Below are 12035 nucleotides of genomic sequence, written 5' to 3'. Positions count from 1 at the left end.
TGTTGTTTTTAACACTCCTTTCTAGACACAACTGAAATATTTTATTTATAAATAAATGTATTTAATATCAAGAACACAATGAAGGCTTCAATATTTGAATTTCAACGCAGATCAGTGTACTGGTATAGGCTCGATTTCCAGCCGCTTTTTGGGAAAATGAGCCCACGGTCAGAAACAAAGACCGGACTTGAGAAGGCGGCCGAAATTAAGCCTATGTACTAGTAGCTATCTCAAGGTGTGGGAATTAATGAGTCTGAGTTTTATTCTACAGTCTGTTTTGATTGCCAACATGATTTTTAAATGTACATGTAGTATTAGGGCCTGTTTATATGGAAAAAAGTTCTCCCTGTTTAGGAGGGTTACATTTTCATACCAAGCCTTCCAAAGAAATGACTTTAACATTTTTTTATAAATGGAAGCGAACTGTGTACTTAAGAAATCGCAAAGCTGGCTCTTTCATTCGGATTCAAAATGATTATTTTTTTAAAGTATTTTTTTATTAAATTTCACCAGATTAACAAATATTATTTGAAAAAAATATTGCTATTGCAGTGTTAACTCAAAAACATAAATTAATTTTATTTGTTAAAGCGGAAATCTGATACGTTTTATATAATTTACAGTTCACAAAATGTGAGTCACACCATAAGAATAAAAACACCAACTTGAGTAAATTACAAGTGTGATAATTATTATAGGTTAGCAATAATAGTTTTCCAGTGCTTCATCGCAATCATTTTGTGTTTATTTCAACGAGTGACCTCAAAAAGACATAACACCGAATGGCATGAAATTACTGCAGGAGTTTAGTTTGCAAGTAGTTTTATATCATAACCATTTTAAACTGCAGAAATTTCATGCCAACAGTTAAGTCATTATGGTAGAGAAAATATAAATAGGCCTGGTAAGAAGACACATGCACCTGTACACCTTAAATTAACCTTTGTTTATTTCAACATCTAAATGCACTAAAATCTTGAATACAACAAGTCTAGTACAAAACAGTAACAGTTCAATATTTTTATTCATTAAACTCTGGGCTTTATAAAAGACAATATGTCTGTCTGTGCTATAAATTTTTATTTTCTTTTTTAAAAATCTTTTAAATACAACAAAACCTTTGACAACGATACATGCATAATTTAAAATACAAACATTAGCTTGCAATTTTAATTGCAAGAGTACTGAACAATGTGCAACAAAAGCATGTATCACCAACTTTCACTAGAATCTGGCCTATGAACACTGGGAAGATATGGCGTATTTAACTCATAGTAGTGTTCATTTCATGACTTTCATGTTACTTTCAGCGGTATTCTGATTAAAAGAACCCCAAAACATTAACAAACCCCTAAACACTCTAATTTTCAAGAATCCGACAAATAAAAGTTGCTAATCTTAAACTGTTAATGCACCACTTAGAATTACTCCTCCAAAATACAAAAGTTGGCAATTTCACAGCACAAATACCTAATGCATACCGCCCTGTCTGCCACTTTGGTTTGAGTATTTTCCTGGCCTTGAATTAAAATGAAACCATGGGGAGAACACTGCTTGAAATTCTAGACACAAGAGAGTCAAGGACGGGGCTGAACAACAACTGCGGGTTTGTCACAGGGGTGTTCTGTAAAGAAATGCATTATGAAAGGGGATTATTCAGGATTACCGCACTTCAAGCTATTGAGATACCCCTGGGGGTGGGGTGGGGGGCTATATCCCTGGGGAAACTGCTGCTGCTTCCAACTGCCATCTGCAAGTATAAGCCAGTATAAAGCAAAACAGAACAGTTCAGTGTTTTTTGAAAATGTTTGAAGCTTAATTGACGGAGCCATAATACTTCTGAAAGATTTCATTTCTCATGCGGACAACGTGTGCGTGTGTGAGTCCAACCTCGTCACTCAGTAACAATCGCGTGGGACCAATGACCAGTTTGTTTTGCAGCCAAATTTTGCAATACCCGGGAGTACAGCTCGGAAACCGATTTAAAATACTGTTGATGTAACGGTGAAGAAACTCATCCAAAGCATTCCTTTCGTAAGCCTCGAGAATCATCCTCTTTGATGCACCGATTGAGTTCAACACAGGGTAATGTGCTCCACCGTCATACTCATCATTGCCAATGTCTTTCCAGATGACTTGATAAAGGCCCAGCAATATGGTTTCTGCCGAGATATCTTCAGGGGACACCAAATCTCCATGGAAAAGCTGCATATTATCGAAACCATAGTCGCATCTTACGGAAGGAATTGGGAAAACGTCCATACCACACGCGTCGAACAAGTCGTGTAATGAAGATTGTGATGGAATACAGTTGGGCTTGTGTTTGCTCCAGTGCTGAGCTTGGCAGGCTTTAGAACAATAAGTTACGTGTAAACACGCCATACATCGCCTCGCTCCATTCTCATGGCAGTTATAACAACTCATCTTTTAAAACAGACGACAACAACAAAACATATAACTTCAGCTATGCTGCACGTGTTTGGTGTTTTGAGTAATGTGAGAGCGTGGCAAATATTTGGGGGGTGCTTTAGGTCGCGAGCTGTCAGGAGCTTGCGGTCATGTCAAGAGGTGAGAAATCCTGCTGATGACCAATCGAAATGAAGACGTCATTTCCATGAGTGACAAAGCGGAAGCCTTGAAGTTTATCGCACTGTTGATGTGCAGAAATGCACGACATTGGAGGATTCCCTTGGGTCTGCTTTGTGATGTCCTTTGGGACATCACGCAACGCTTCTTGAGTTTTGAAAACATGCAAATACGGTAATGACAAGCCAACAAAGAATGCTATTCCCAAATTGGACCCCATAAAAAATCGATAACGTTAACAAATCTTCTCAACTCATAGATCGGAGAAATTGAGTACATAAAATAATAAAAAATAAAAAAATAAATGGTGTTTATAGTGGTCATGCACTTAGCTTCATATCTCTATGAGATAGCTAGTTTACAGGCATGCCACTGAAACAGAGGAAACAAATATTTTGAAATGAACATAACAAGGTTAAAAATCCCAACTGGCAGGAGGCAGACCAGTTGGCTATATACAAAGCGTGGTCAAGGATTTGAACTCGGGACAACCAAGAAACAAATCCAGCTAGTGGCCAGGGCAAGTCTTGAACCTGGGACCTTCGGATTACAACACCAGCGCCCCAAACCACTCGGCCACGCTTGCAGTTACTGTATTTTGAATTGCCGATTTAACAAAACATAGCTGCAATACTGTAAAATAAATTCCGATAAGCCTCCCTTCTGAAAATAAATCCAACCCCCAAATCGAAGAAGCAAAAATCCTTTCCGTAAGATCCAGATTTTTCTTATTGTAAGCCCCCTATTGAAGAGCTTGTATTTTGTGTTTTATGTCATTACGTAATGCTCAAACTTGTGATGTTTCACCTAAATTTATCAGATGTAACATCACTGAATATAAACTCATACATTCAAGTTATTAGATCCCACAGGTACGGCGGAGCCGAAGAGGCTTTAGCCCCCCCAGAATTTCCGAAAAAGTAAAGACTTACTAAGAGAAAAGTCTTTTAAGCCCCCCACTTGGAAAATTGCTCTGCCATCCCTTTATTATGGGTTCCCTGTCTTCTACACAGACACTGGTGAAAACATTTCATAAAAAAAACCACGGTTGTTTTTAAAGTTTTGTAAACACTTTATTTTCCAGTTACACAATGCACTTGAAACAACTTACGTGACAAGACCCATTCTCATAAAGTAGCAAGAGGATTTCTCATCAACAGGTGTGAAATTAACAATTTATCCACAGCTGCGTCATATTGTCTCTTGAACACCTCTAAAGTCAGGGTTGACTTGAAAGCTACATACAAATACTTGTAACAGTTCTTAACCAAGTGTGATTCACTAGTTAGCCTGCATGGCCAGCATTCAAAAGGAAAGTAGAAGGGGAGTTTGAGTGTGACGCATTGCATTTCGCACTCTCCCCTTATGCCTCATGCAATTCACGTTCAAACTCCTCTTCTCCTTCCCCCTCAAACACTGGCCAATGCAGGCTATGTGATTGTTGATGTGACTTACAGTGTCAAAATACGACTTATGAAACTAACAAGTGAAAACTACCTACTACAATAATTAAATTAAAATAATTCCCTACTGAAATAAATTATAATACCCTTTGATACTAATAAAATTGAAATAATGTGAATCTAGAGTTCTGTATGCTCAGTAGCATCATCATCTTCTTCTTCATCTTCTTCGCCCATTTCTTCTCCCTCTGGCCCCTCATCCTCCTCCTCCTCCTCCTCCCTGTCCTCCTCCTCATCCCAAGGCTCATCAGGCTCGGGCTCTTCCTCATAAGGATCCTCTGGGACTTCACTCCTGGCTTCTGCTGATTTTGACATTCCATGTTTTTCCAGAAGCTGGGTTATTTCCTCTTTTCTCTTCTCTGAAACATCCTCTTCCTGTGTGAGGGCCACACAAAAATCAAAACCCTCACAAAAATGGTACGAAGACGCACAGAATTTTTTAGGAACTGAGGACCAGGTTCTGAGGTATTGGTATGATTTAATTTCATAGAACAGTAATAGTGGGTGGGGTACCCATTAGAATAGGGGATCATGTAGAAGAAAGGGCAGTAAACAGAATAGCCAATGTAACTGGAAATAGGAAAATTATTAGAATATTTTGCAATTGAAACAGTGCAAAGTGGCAAGTGCCACTTAGGAAAGAACGGGAACCAGGAGTTATTGGAAGGGGAAGCAGGAAGTTCAGAAAAGTTTAACAAAAGGAAAGAAGAAACTCTGAGCAACTTTTGTAAAACATTGGTTCTGCATCTTCGTGTAACACAAACATGTAAATTATTGGACTACAATACTAAGAAAATTTGTATTAAATTTTGGTTTAAATTACTTAGAAATTTGATGAAGATCGTCACAGTAAAAAAATGAAATTTTTATTTTTAATTTATAGAGTGTGTTCATGGCAGCCATGTTGGAGGAGTGAAACAATAAAAGATATTTGCATAAAAATGAATTTTTTTCCCAAAGGAAAATCATTCTATTGTTTCACTCCTCCAATATGGCCGCCATAAACACACTATATACACACATTTACAGTTCACAACTGATCTTCATTTGACATTCTTAGGGAACATTTTCTGAAACTACACTTTTTAAAGCCTAATAAACTCACCAGCACCACTTTGTCGTCAGCATTTAAGAACACCATTGTTGGGTCTTTACCAGGAATGTACCTGATCTTTACATCGTGGCTATTTATGGTTAAAGATCATAAAAATTGAAAAATGCCCTGATAATTGAAATATTATCATGATAAGACTATAATTATAAATAACATTATGCAATGATTTTCTGCAGCCTTTAAAAGGTGGCAAAAGTAACTGAAAACAATTGAAATTTTAAAAATTATTAAACACTAGTCCAGTAGGTCTAATAATTGCCAGGTCTAATTGCCAGTTTTCTTCTCAAGAGGCCAAAAAAACAAGTTTTATAGCCAGTGCCTGAAATTGATTCACATCTGAACTTGATTGTGAATAATTTTATGTGTAAATATAAAAAGTTATCAGCTAAAAGTGTTATAGTGTTTCCAGTGAACAATAACATTTTGGTCCACAACATGTTGCACACAATAATATTTCTGGATGCTTTAATTTATATTAAGGCCAGATCAACAGGGAGAACTGTTTGTACTGATACCAGAGTTACACCGACAAGCAACAGGCAATTTATTGATTCTTAAAATTTATCAGTGTAACTTAATCAAGACATAAATGCAAGGATACTAGTAAGGCAATAGCTCTCTAATGAAAGCCTTCACCTGTTGAAGTATAAAGTGCATTAAATTAGTAAACTTAAAGGCTCTTCCTACTGTAGTTTGGTGTGAGAGTTTTCCCTATCGATAAACATATTTCAAGATTTGGATGAAGTGTCATTTTGAATATGAAACTTTTCATTGATTTGGGGGAGCAGGGATGGAGCAGTGGAACGCTTACCTCCCACCAATGTGGCCCAGGTTTGATTCTTGGACCCAGCCTTGTATGTGGGTTAATTTTGTTGTCGGTTCTCACTCTTGATCTGAGAGTTTTCTTCGGATTCTCTGGTTTTTCTCCCTCCACAAAAACCAACACTCATCCCAATTTGATCTCAATATACATGTATACTTCATAACGAGCTCCCCAGAGCTCTTCCATGTTATATGGGTAAATAAAATAACATTTACATTCACATTATTGGAAGACTGAAATGAAGAATGAAATTTTTTAATGAATATTCATTGCTTCAGAGGAATGCTTACAGGCAAGAGGAATGCTTCAGCCATTTTGACTATAATATACAAATATATAAAGACAAACTTCAAGCAGCAACAAAGCTTACCTCTGGAAGAGAATTTAAACGTCATCCACCACAAGTCTGAAGAAAAACAAAACCATAAGCATAAATTTATTATCTAACATGGATGAGGACAGGAGCTGACCAATTTATTGCATAGTTAAGGCCAAGGTCACAATTTTTTAAGGAAAGTATAAAGCTAAACTGGAAATTCCAGAGGGGTGGGAGGGGGAGGGGGTCAAACCAAAAACCTTCCATGGGGGAAAATCAAAGTATCTATCAAATCAACCTGTGTGCATTGCATTTAATCACCACTGTAATTCAAAGTTACAGCTTGGACGTGAAGTTGTATTTTTTGGAATATTTTCCCCATGGCCCTGATAACCTATATGAGTCAAATTTCTGACAAAATTAGAGTCAGGCCATCTGACCAATGAAAAGATGATTGGCAACAATCAGACAGATTGACAAATAAATGCTGTCCGAGTGTCAGGCAGGCTGAACAAATACCCAACAGAAAAACAACAATCAATGATTTGTTAAAAAAATGTGTGACAGAAATTAATCAAAGTCTCATCAGGCACCATAGACAGTCTTGACTTTCTTGAGTCTGTGCATCATGCTTTAATGTTAACAGGAAGCAGCTGTTTTCAATTTCCTTTATAAAATAAAGCCAATAAAATGCAATGATAAATCAAAACTGTGTTTGCATGTGGAAGCAGGGATGGCGCAGTGGTGAGAGCACTCGCCTCTCAAGAATATTGCCTGGGTTCAATTACCAGACCAGGGCGCGACAAAAGTGCTGTCCGATAGCCCGGGGCTAGTGGAATTATCCGTCGGGCTAGCGTATTCTGATCACGGGTTGCCCGACGGGCAAGAAACATTGTTTTTTATGACAACCTTCAGAAATAAATGTGCACCAGACAAATTAGAGGGAAAAATTTGGGGCTCGAAACTGTGACTCACTGCATCCTTGGCGACTAAAACACCTCATGATTTCATAGTCACCAACTTGAACGTGGCGACTATATTCCTTTGTGTTAAGATGAGTAACGGCTATTTTCTGAGGAATTGTGTCCTTCCAGAAAATTATATTGGAAGATCTTTGCTTCTAAAACATTCCATGGTATTGCTTTGCGGTAAAGTACTCCATCACTTCGTAAAACTTGCAAATGGCTGACCGTTTTTGAAAACGCCCTGAAATGCATTGCAGGCATTGGGTGCGTCATGTATGCTTATGAATTGTGTCTCTTGAAATGTATCCTTCAGGATCCTTCATATTTGTAATCCTCAACATTAAGCTACAAAGTTAGTTGCCACAAAATCTTAATAATGTGTTTGTTTTAATTCTTGTGGTAAGATTATTTTCTTTTTCTTTTTGAATGTTTATGTACGGGTATTTATTGTCTCCAAAGGAAAAACAATTTTAAATTTGCATATAATTAATTATGCAAATTACGTTCAGGCTAGCTCCTCAGAGCTTTGGGCTAGTAAGATAAAATAACAGCTTGCCCGAAGGGCAAGCTGACTTTTTTATTTTCGTCTCACCCTGCAGACCCAGGTGTCACATGTGGGTTGAGTTTATAGAGGACGAAGGATAATCCGAATAATTTCATAGTGTCCAACAATTCAGACCACAAATGAAGATCTTGAAAATAGATTGTTATATTTCAGTATGAACTATACCATCATCAGACTAATAAAATTAGCATACAAGCTAGATCTTAAATACTGTGAGTGAGGAGACGAAAACAATAAGTTTACTCAGGAGAATAGATAGAGTTCTCTGCTGGATTTTAGTCCATTGTTTAGGGAAGGTGCTAGGCGTTTGATATAATAAGCCTCTTTGTTCCTCGCGAAGCGAGGCCGAAGGCCGAGCATAGCGGGGTGTATAATTTTGTCCCTCAAAGGGCTCAGGCGGGATGAAATCTCGAGTGGAGTTTACGGTCATATTTGTGAGCTTGGTGTATGGCGGAAATGACGTCACACGGCCGCGCGCTGGTGGCCTAATGGTGTGAGCGTCGAACTTCAAATCAGATCTTCGGGACTGAGGGCCGGGGTTCGAATCCGGCTAAGGTTTTTTTTTTCTTCTTCTTTTTTTTATATTATTTTTTTTTTGTGGGTTCGAATCCTGAGCCTTTCATCTTTATCGTTTTTATTTTCGGATTAAAATAACACTGCAGGGCCACTTCGGTCCACCGTGTCGGCACTCTTTATAGAACGAGGCATAACACAATAGATGCTATTCTCATTCAATGACATGCAAATAAGTGGCCCTGTATTCTGTAGTTTTGCCCTGATTTCCACATAATACTCCCTCAACGCCTATTCAGGTTATAAACCTTTCATGGCCATCAGGGGCGCGCGGGCGGAGGGTTCGAATCCTCCTGCCGTTCGTTCTTCTTTTTTTTTAATGCCCTGAAATAAATGTCCAAAATGTGAATATCCAATAATTTGTCGATGATTTTGAAAATAGCCTGCGCTTCCCAACGCTTTATACCTCTTTACGAACCAGAAAGAGCGGCCATTTTCAAAGCGGAGTAGACCCTGGTAACGAGAGTGTCGCGGCCATGTCCGTTACTAGGCAACAATAACAAATCACCGGTTAAAGCCGGTTATCACTCCTTATTTATAACACCCCCCTCCCTCCCCAACCCAGAGCTTCGCGAGGCCCTGCGAGTCACGTATTACTAGTATAGAAGAAGATTCCAGTTGTGGTCACAGACTAATACCGTTGTATTATCACGGACAACATGGGTGAAATATTCTTTGTCATTACTGATAGAAGGTGGAGCAATGTCAGTGTTTAATTTACCGGATAATTTAAACACAGTTTGTGTAATTTACCGGATAATTTAAACACTGACATTGCTCCACCTTCTATCAGTAATGACAAAGAATATTTCACCCATGTTGTCCGTGATAATACAACGGTATTAGACTGTGACCACAACTGGAATCTTCTTCTATACAAAGAGGCTTATTATATCAAACGCCTAGCACCTTCCCTAAACAATGGACTAAAATCCAGCAGAGAACTCTATCTATTCTCCTGAGTAAACTTATTGTTTTCGTCTCCTCACTCACAGTATTTAAGATCTAGCTTGTAGGCTAATTTTATTAGTCTGATGATGGTATAGTTCATACCGAAATATAACAATCTATTTTCAAGATCTTCATTTGTGGTCTGAATTGTTGGACACTATGAACTTATTCGGATTATCCTTCGTCCTCTATGTACTGAAACTGTCATCAGGTACTGGGTTTTGGGTTGAGTTTGTTGTTGGTTCTTATCCTTGGTCTGAGGGTTTTTCTCTGGGAATTCCCCGGTTTTCCTCATTCTGAAAAACACTGACTCTTCTAAATTCTGATTCAACTGGGAGTCCCAGGGTCACAGATTGGTCAATCCCAAGATTATGTGCACCCTCATTATACAATGACAATTATTTATTTAGAACGACTAGACACTGACCAATCAAAGTGTGCCTAATAATGACCAAAGTTAAACAATTAATTTATGCAGGAACACAGAAACAGAAACGAAACACAAAAATGTTTGCGCCTGCTGAGGATAAACATGAGCTTAATACTCATCTCTTTGTTGTCTAGTAGCAATAATATCTAAAGAAACCGTTAAAATCATTCCACTGGTAGAAAATATAGCTTATATCCTGCTACAAAGTTTATGGTTTTTTGAAAGCGGGGAAGAGATTTGATTGCAGGTGATCGATCTTGAATCAAATTAAAAGTCACAATTTGTCTTCGCCAATTTCCGATGTCAATCGATTTTCCAAAGATGTTTACCGTACTGAATTGTTATCGAAATACAGATATATATGGTGTAGCATTAGCTTATCAGACACTGCACTCGAAATCATGATTGTGACTTTCGTTATGTTTTTTATAATGTTAGCCTTTAAACGGCTGAGCAAAAATCTTATTTAAATATAGCAAATCTTGAGGGTACGGCAAATAAACATGAATCACAATAGGCTTTTACACGTTCGAACGGCGTGGTAAAAAGAAAACAATACGGTTAACAAATGCCGGTCCTCACCAACCTCTAAGCGAGCTCTCACAATGGTTCCACTGCCTGCTTCCTGTTTGTCTTCAGAGAATGTAGCTGTGAAAGTAGAAAAGAGAAGTAACGTGGTTAATGGCAGAAAGCCCCACATCTTTCTCGCTGGCTTCCTTCCACAACTGCACAACGTGTCCCTGCTGTGTCCGACTAGCCTTCCGATGTATTCCGAAAGCTGATTTCCGAGCTTTTCCGACTCATACCGACTGTGTCACGACTGAGACTGCTCAGACTCATTCGTGCGCGCGTCGTGAGTGAAAACACTTCCTCTTGTAACAAGTTGTTGTTCCAATCCGTTTGAATCAAGAAAGTGGGAAAGTGCGCTGACAACTATACGCGAATTGGAAGATAAGAGATTGCCCTCCACCTGAGTAAACCCAGGAACTAAGTCTTGTTCGCGCCGTTATTTGGGACGTCACGGAACGCCCCGGGGGGGGGGGGGAGATTTGTACGGGGAGGCTCCGCCCGGAGATCCAACCCCTTACCCTTTTATATACCATTTTGATAGAAGAGGTACCCCTTTTGTATACCTTTTATTGCAAAAAGGCACCCCTTTCATATACCTACACGACATCACATTTACCAAAAACGGGAAGTTTTCTTGTCATTTTTATGTAGCGTTTAATAAATTAAGACAATACAGCCAAAAGTTCAAGTTGTGTCTGCTTGAAATATTTAATGTAAAGGCCTTTTGAAATATCATTATGGCAGATTTCCCTACCCTTTCATATACCTAAATTTGTGAAATCCCTACCCTTTTATATACCTGGAGCCTGAAAAAGCTACCCCTTTCGGGCGGAGCCTCCCCGTATAGGCCGTACCCCCCCCCCCCCGGGCGGAACGCATTTTGGTGGGGGGAGAGAGCGTTGCGTGACGAGCCCAAACAACGGAATCATGTGACTACCAAGAGCCCGGTGTTCACTCGTTCTACCCCTGAACCCGACTTTCACTTGTTCCACTGTTTTTCAAATAATTGAGCAGAGAAGGTTTTCCAACCCCTTTATAGGGCGGGCTGGGAGGCGCGGTGGCCTAATGGTTAGCGCGCCGGACTCCGGAGCGAGCGTTCCGGGTTCGAGCCCTGGCCGGGGTCACTGTGTTGTGTTCCTGGGCAAGACACTTTACTCTCATAGTGCCTCTCTCCACCCAGGTGTATAAATGGGTACCGGCGAAATAATGCTGGGGGGTTCCCTGCGATGGACTAGCATCTCATCCAGGGGGGAGTAGAAATACTCCTAGCTGCTAGGAAACCGGGATAAGCTCCGGCAGTATGCGCCACTTTGGCTCGAAGCTGACCTTTTTTTTATAAGGCGGGGACGGGAAAGAGTTCAGGGACTGGACTTCGAGTTCTCAAGCTCTGCTTTGTTTGTCAATTCTAAAATCTTCTTTACTTTTCAGTTCATAAATAAAATCATGTCTCAACTGACAAGATCTTGCCCCAAAAAGTGTAAGTAAATTAGTTTTATCGGCGTTGCTTGTATAGTGTACTCTTGCGACTCCTCTTTATTCAAACATTTGTTGCAACGCCACAAGGACAGTCATATAGTGCTGATTAGAAAGCCGGGCAACGGTATAAGGTGGAAATGTCACCGTAGTAAAGTGAAGTGAATACTTTATTTGAATGAATGAACTTCTCTCATCTCCTCGAT

The 12035-nt window shown here is 39.3% G+C and overlaps 1 protein-coding gene across 1 annotated transcript; it reads right to left on the bottom strand.

Annotated features, from left to right (window-relative positions):
- Positions 1-3634: 3634 nt before the first annotated feature.
- LOC144646724 (uncharacterized) lies at positions 3635-10561 on the bottom strand. The gene is made up of 5 exons (XM_078506406.1): positions 10373-10561; positions 6357-6392; positions 5765-5799; positions 5155-5233; positions 3635-4424 (listed from the first exon to the last, which is right to left on the bottom strand). The coding sequence occupies exons 4-5, from the start codon at positions 5188-5190 to the stop codon at positions 4170-4172; spliced, it is 291 nt and encodes a 96-aa protein (XP_078362532.1). The 5' UTR covers positions 5191-5233; positions 5765-5799; positions 6357-6392; positions 10373-10561; the 3' UTR covers positions 3635-4169.
- Between the last annotated feature and the right edge of the window lie 1474 nt (positions 10562-12035).

Source organism: Oculina patagonica, chromosome 3 (genome assembly GCF_052425735.1).
Source record: "Oculina patagonica isolate OP01 chromosome 3, crgOcupat, whole genome shotgun sequence".
Taxonomy (NCBI): domain Eukaryota; kingdom Metazoa; phylum Cnidaria; class Anthozoa; order Scleractinia; family Oculinidae; genus Oculina; species Oculina patagonica.
Note: the sequence above shows the minus strand (reverse complement) of the source record. Positions and strands in the feature narration are given on the sequence as shown.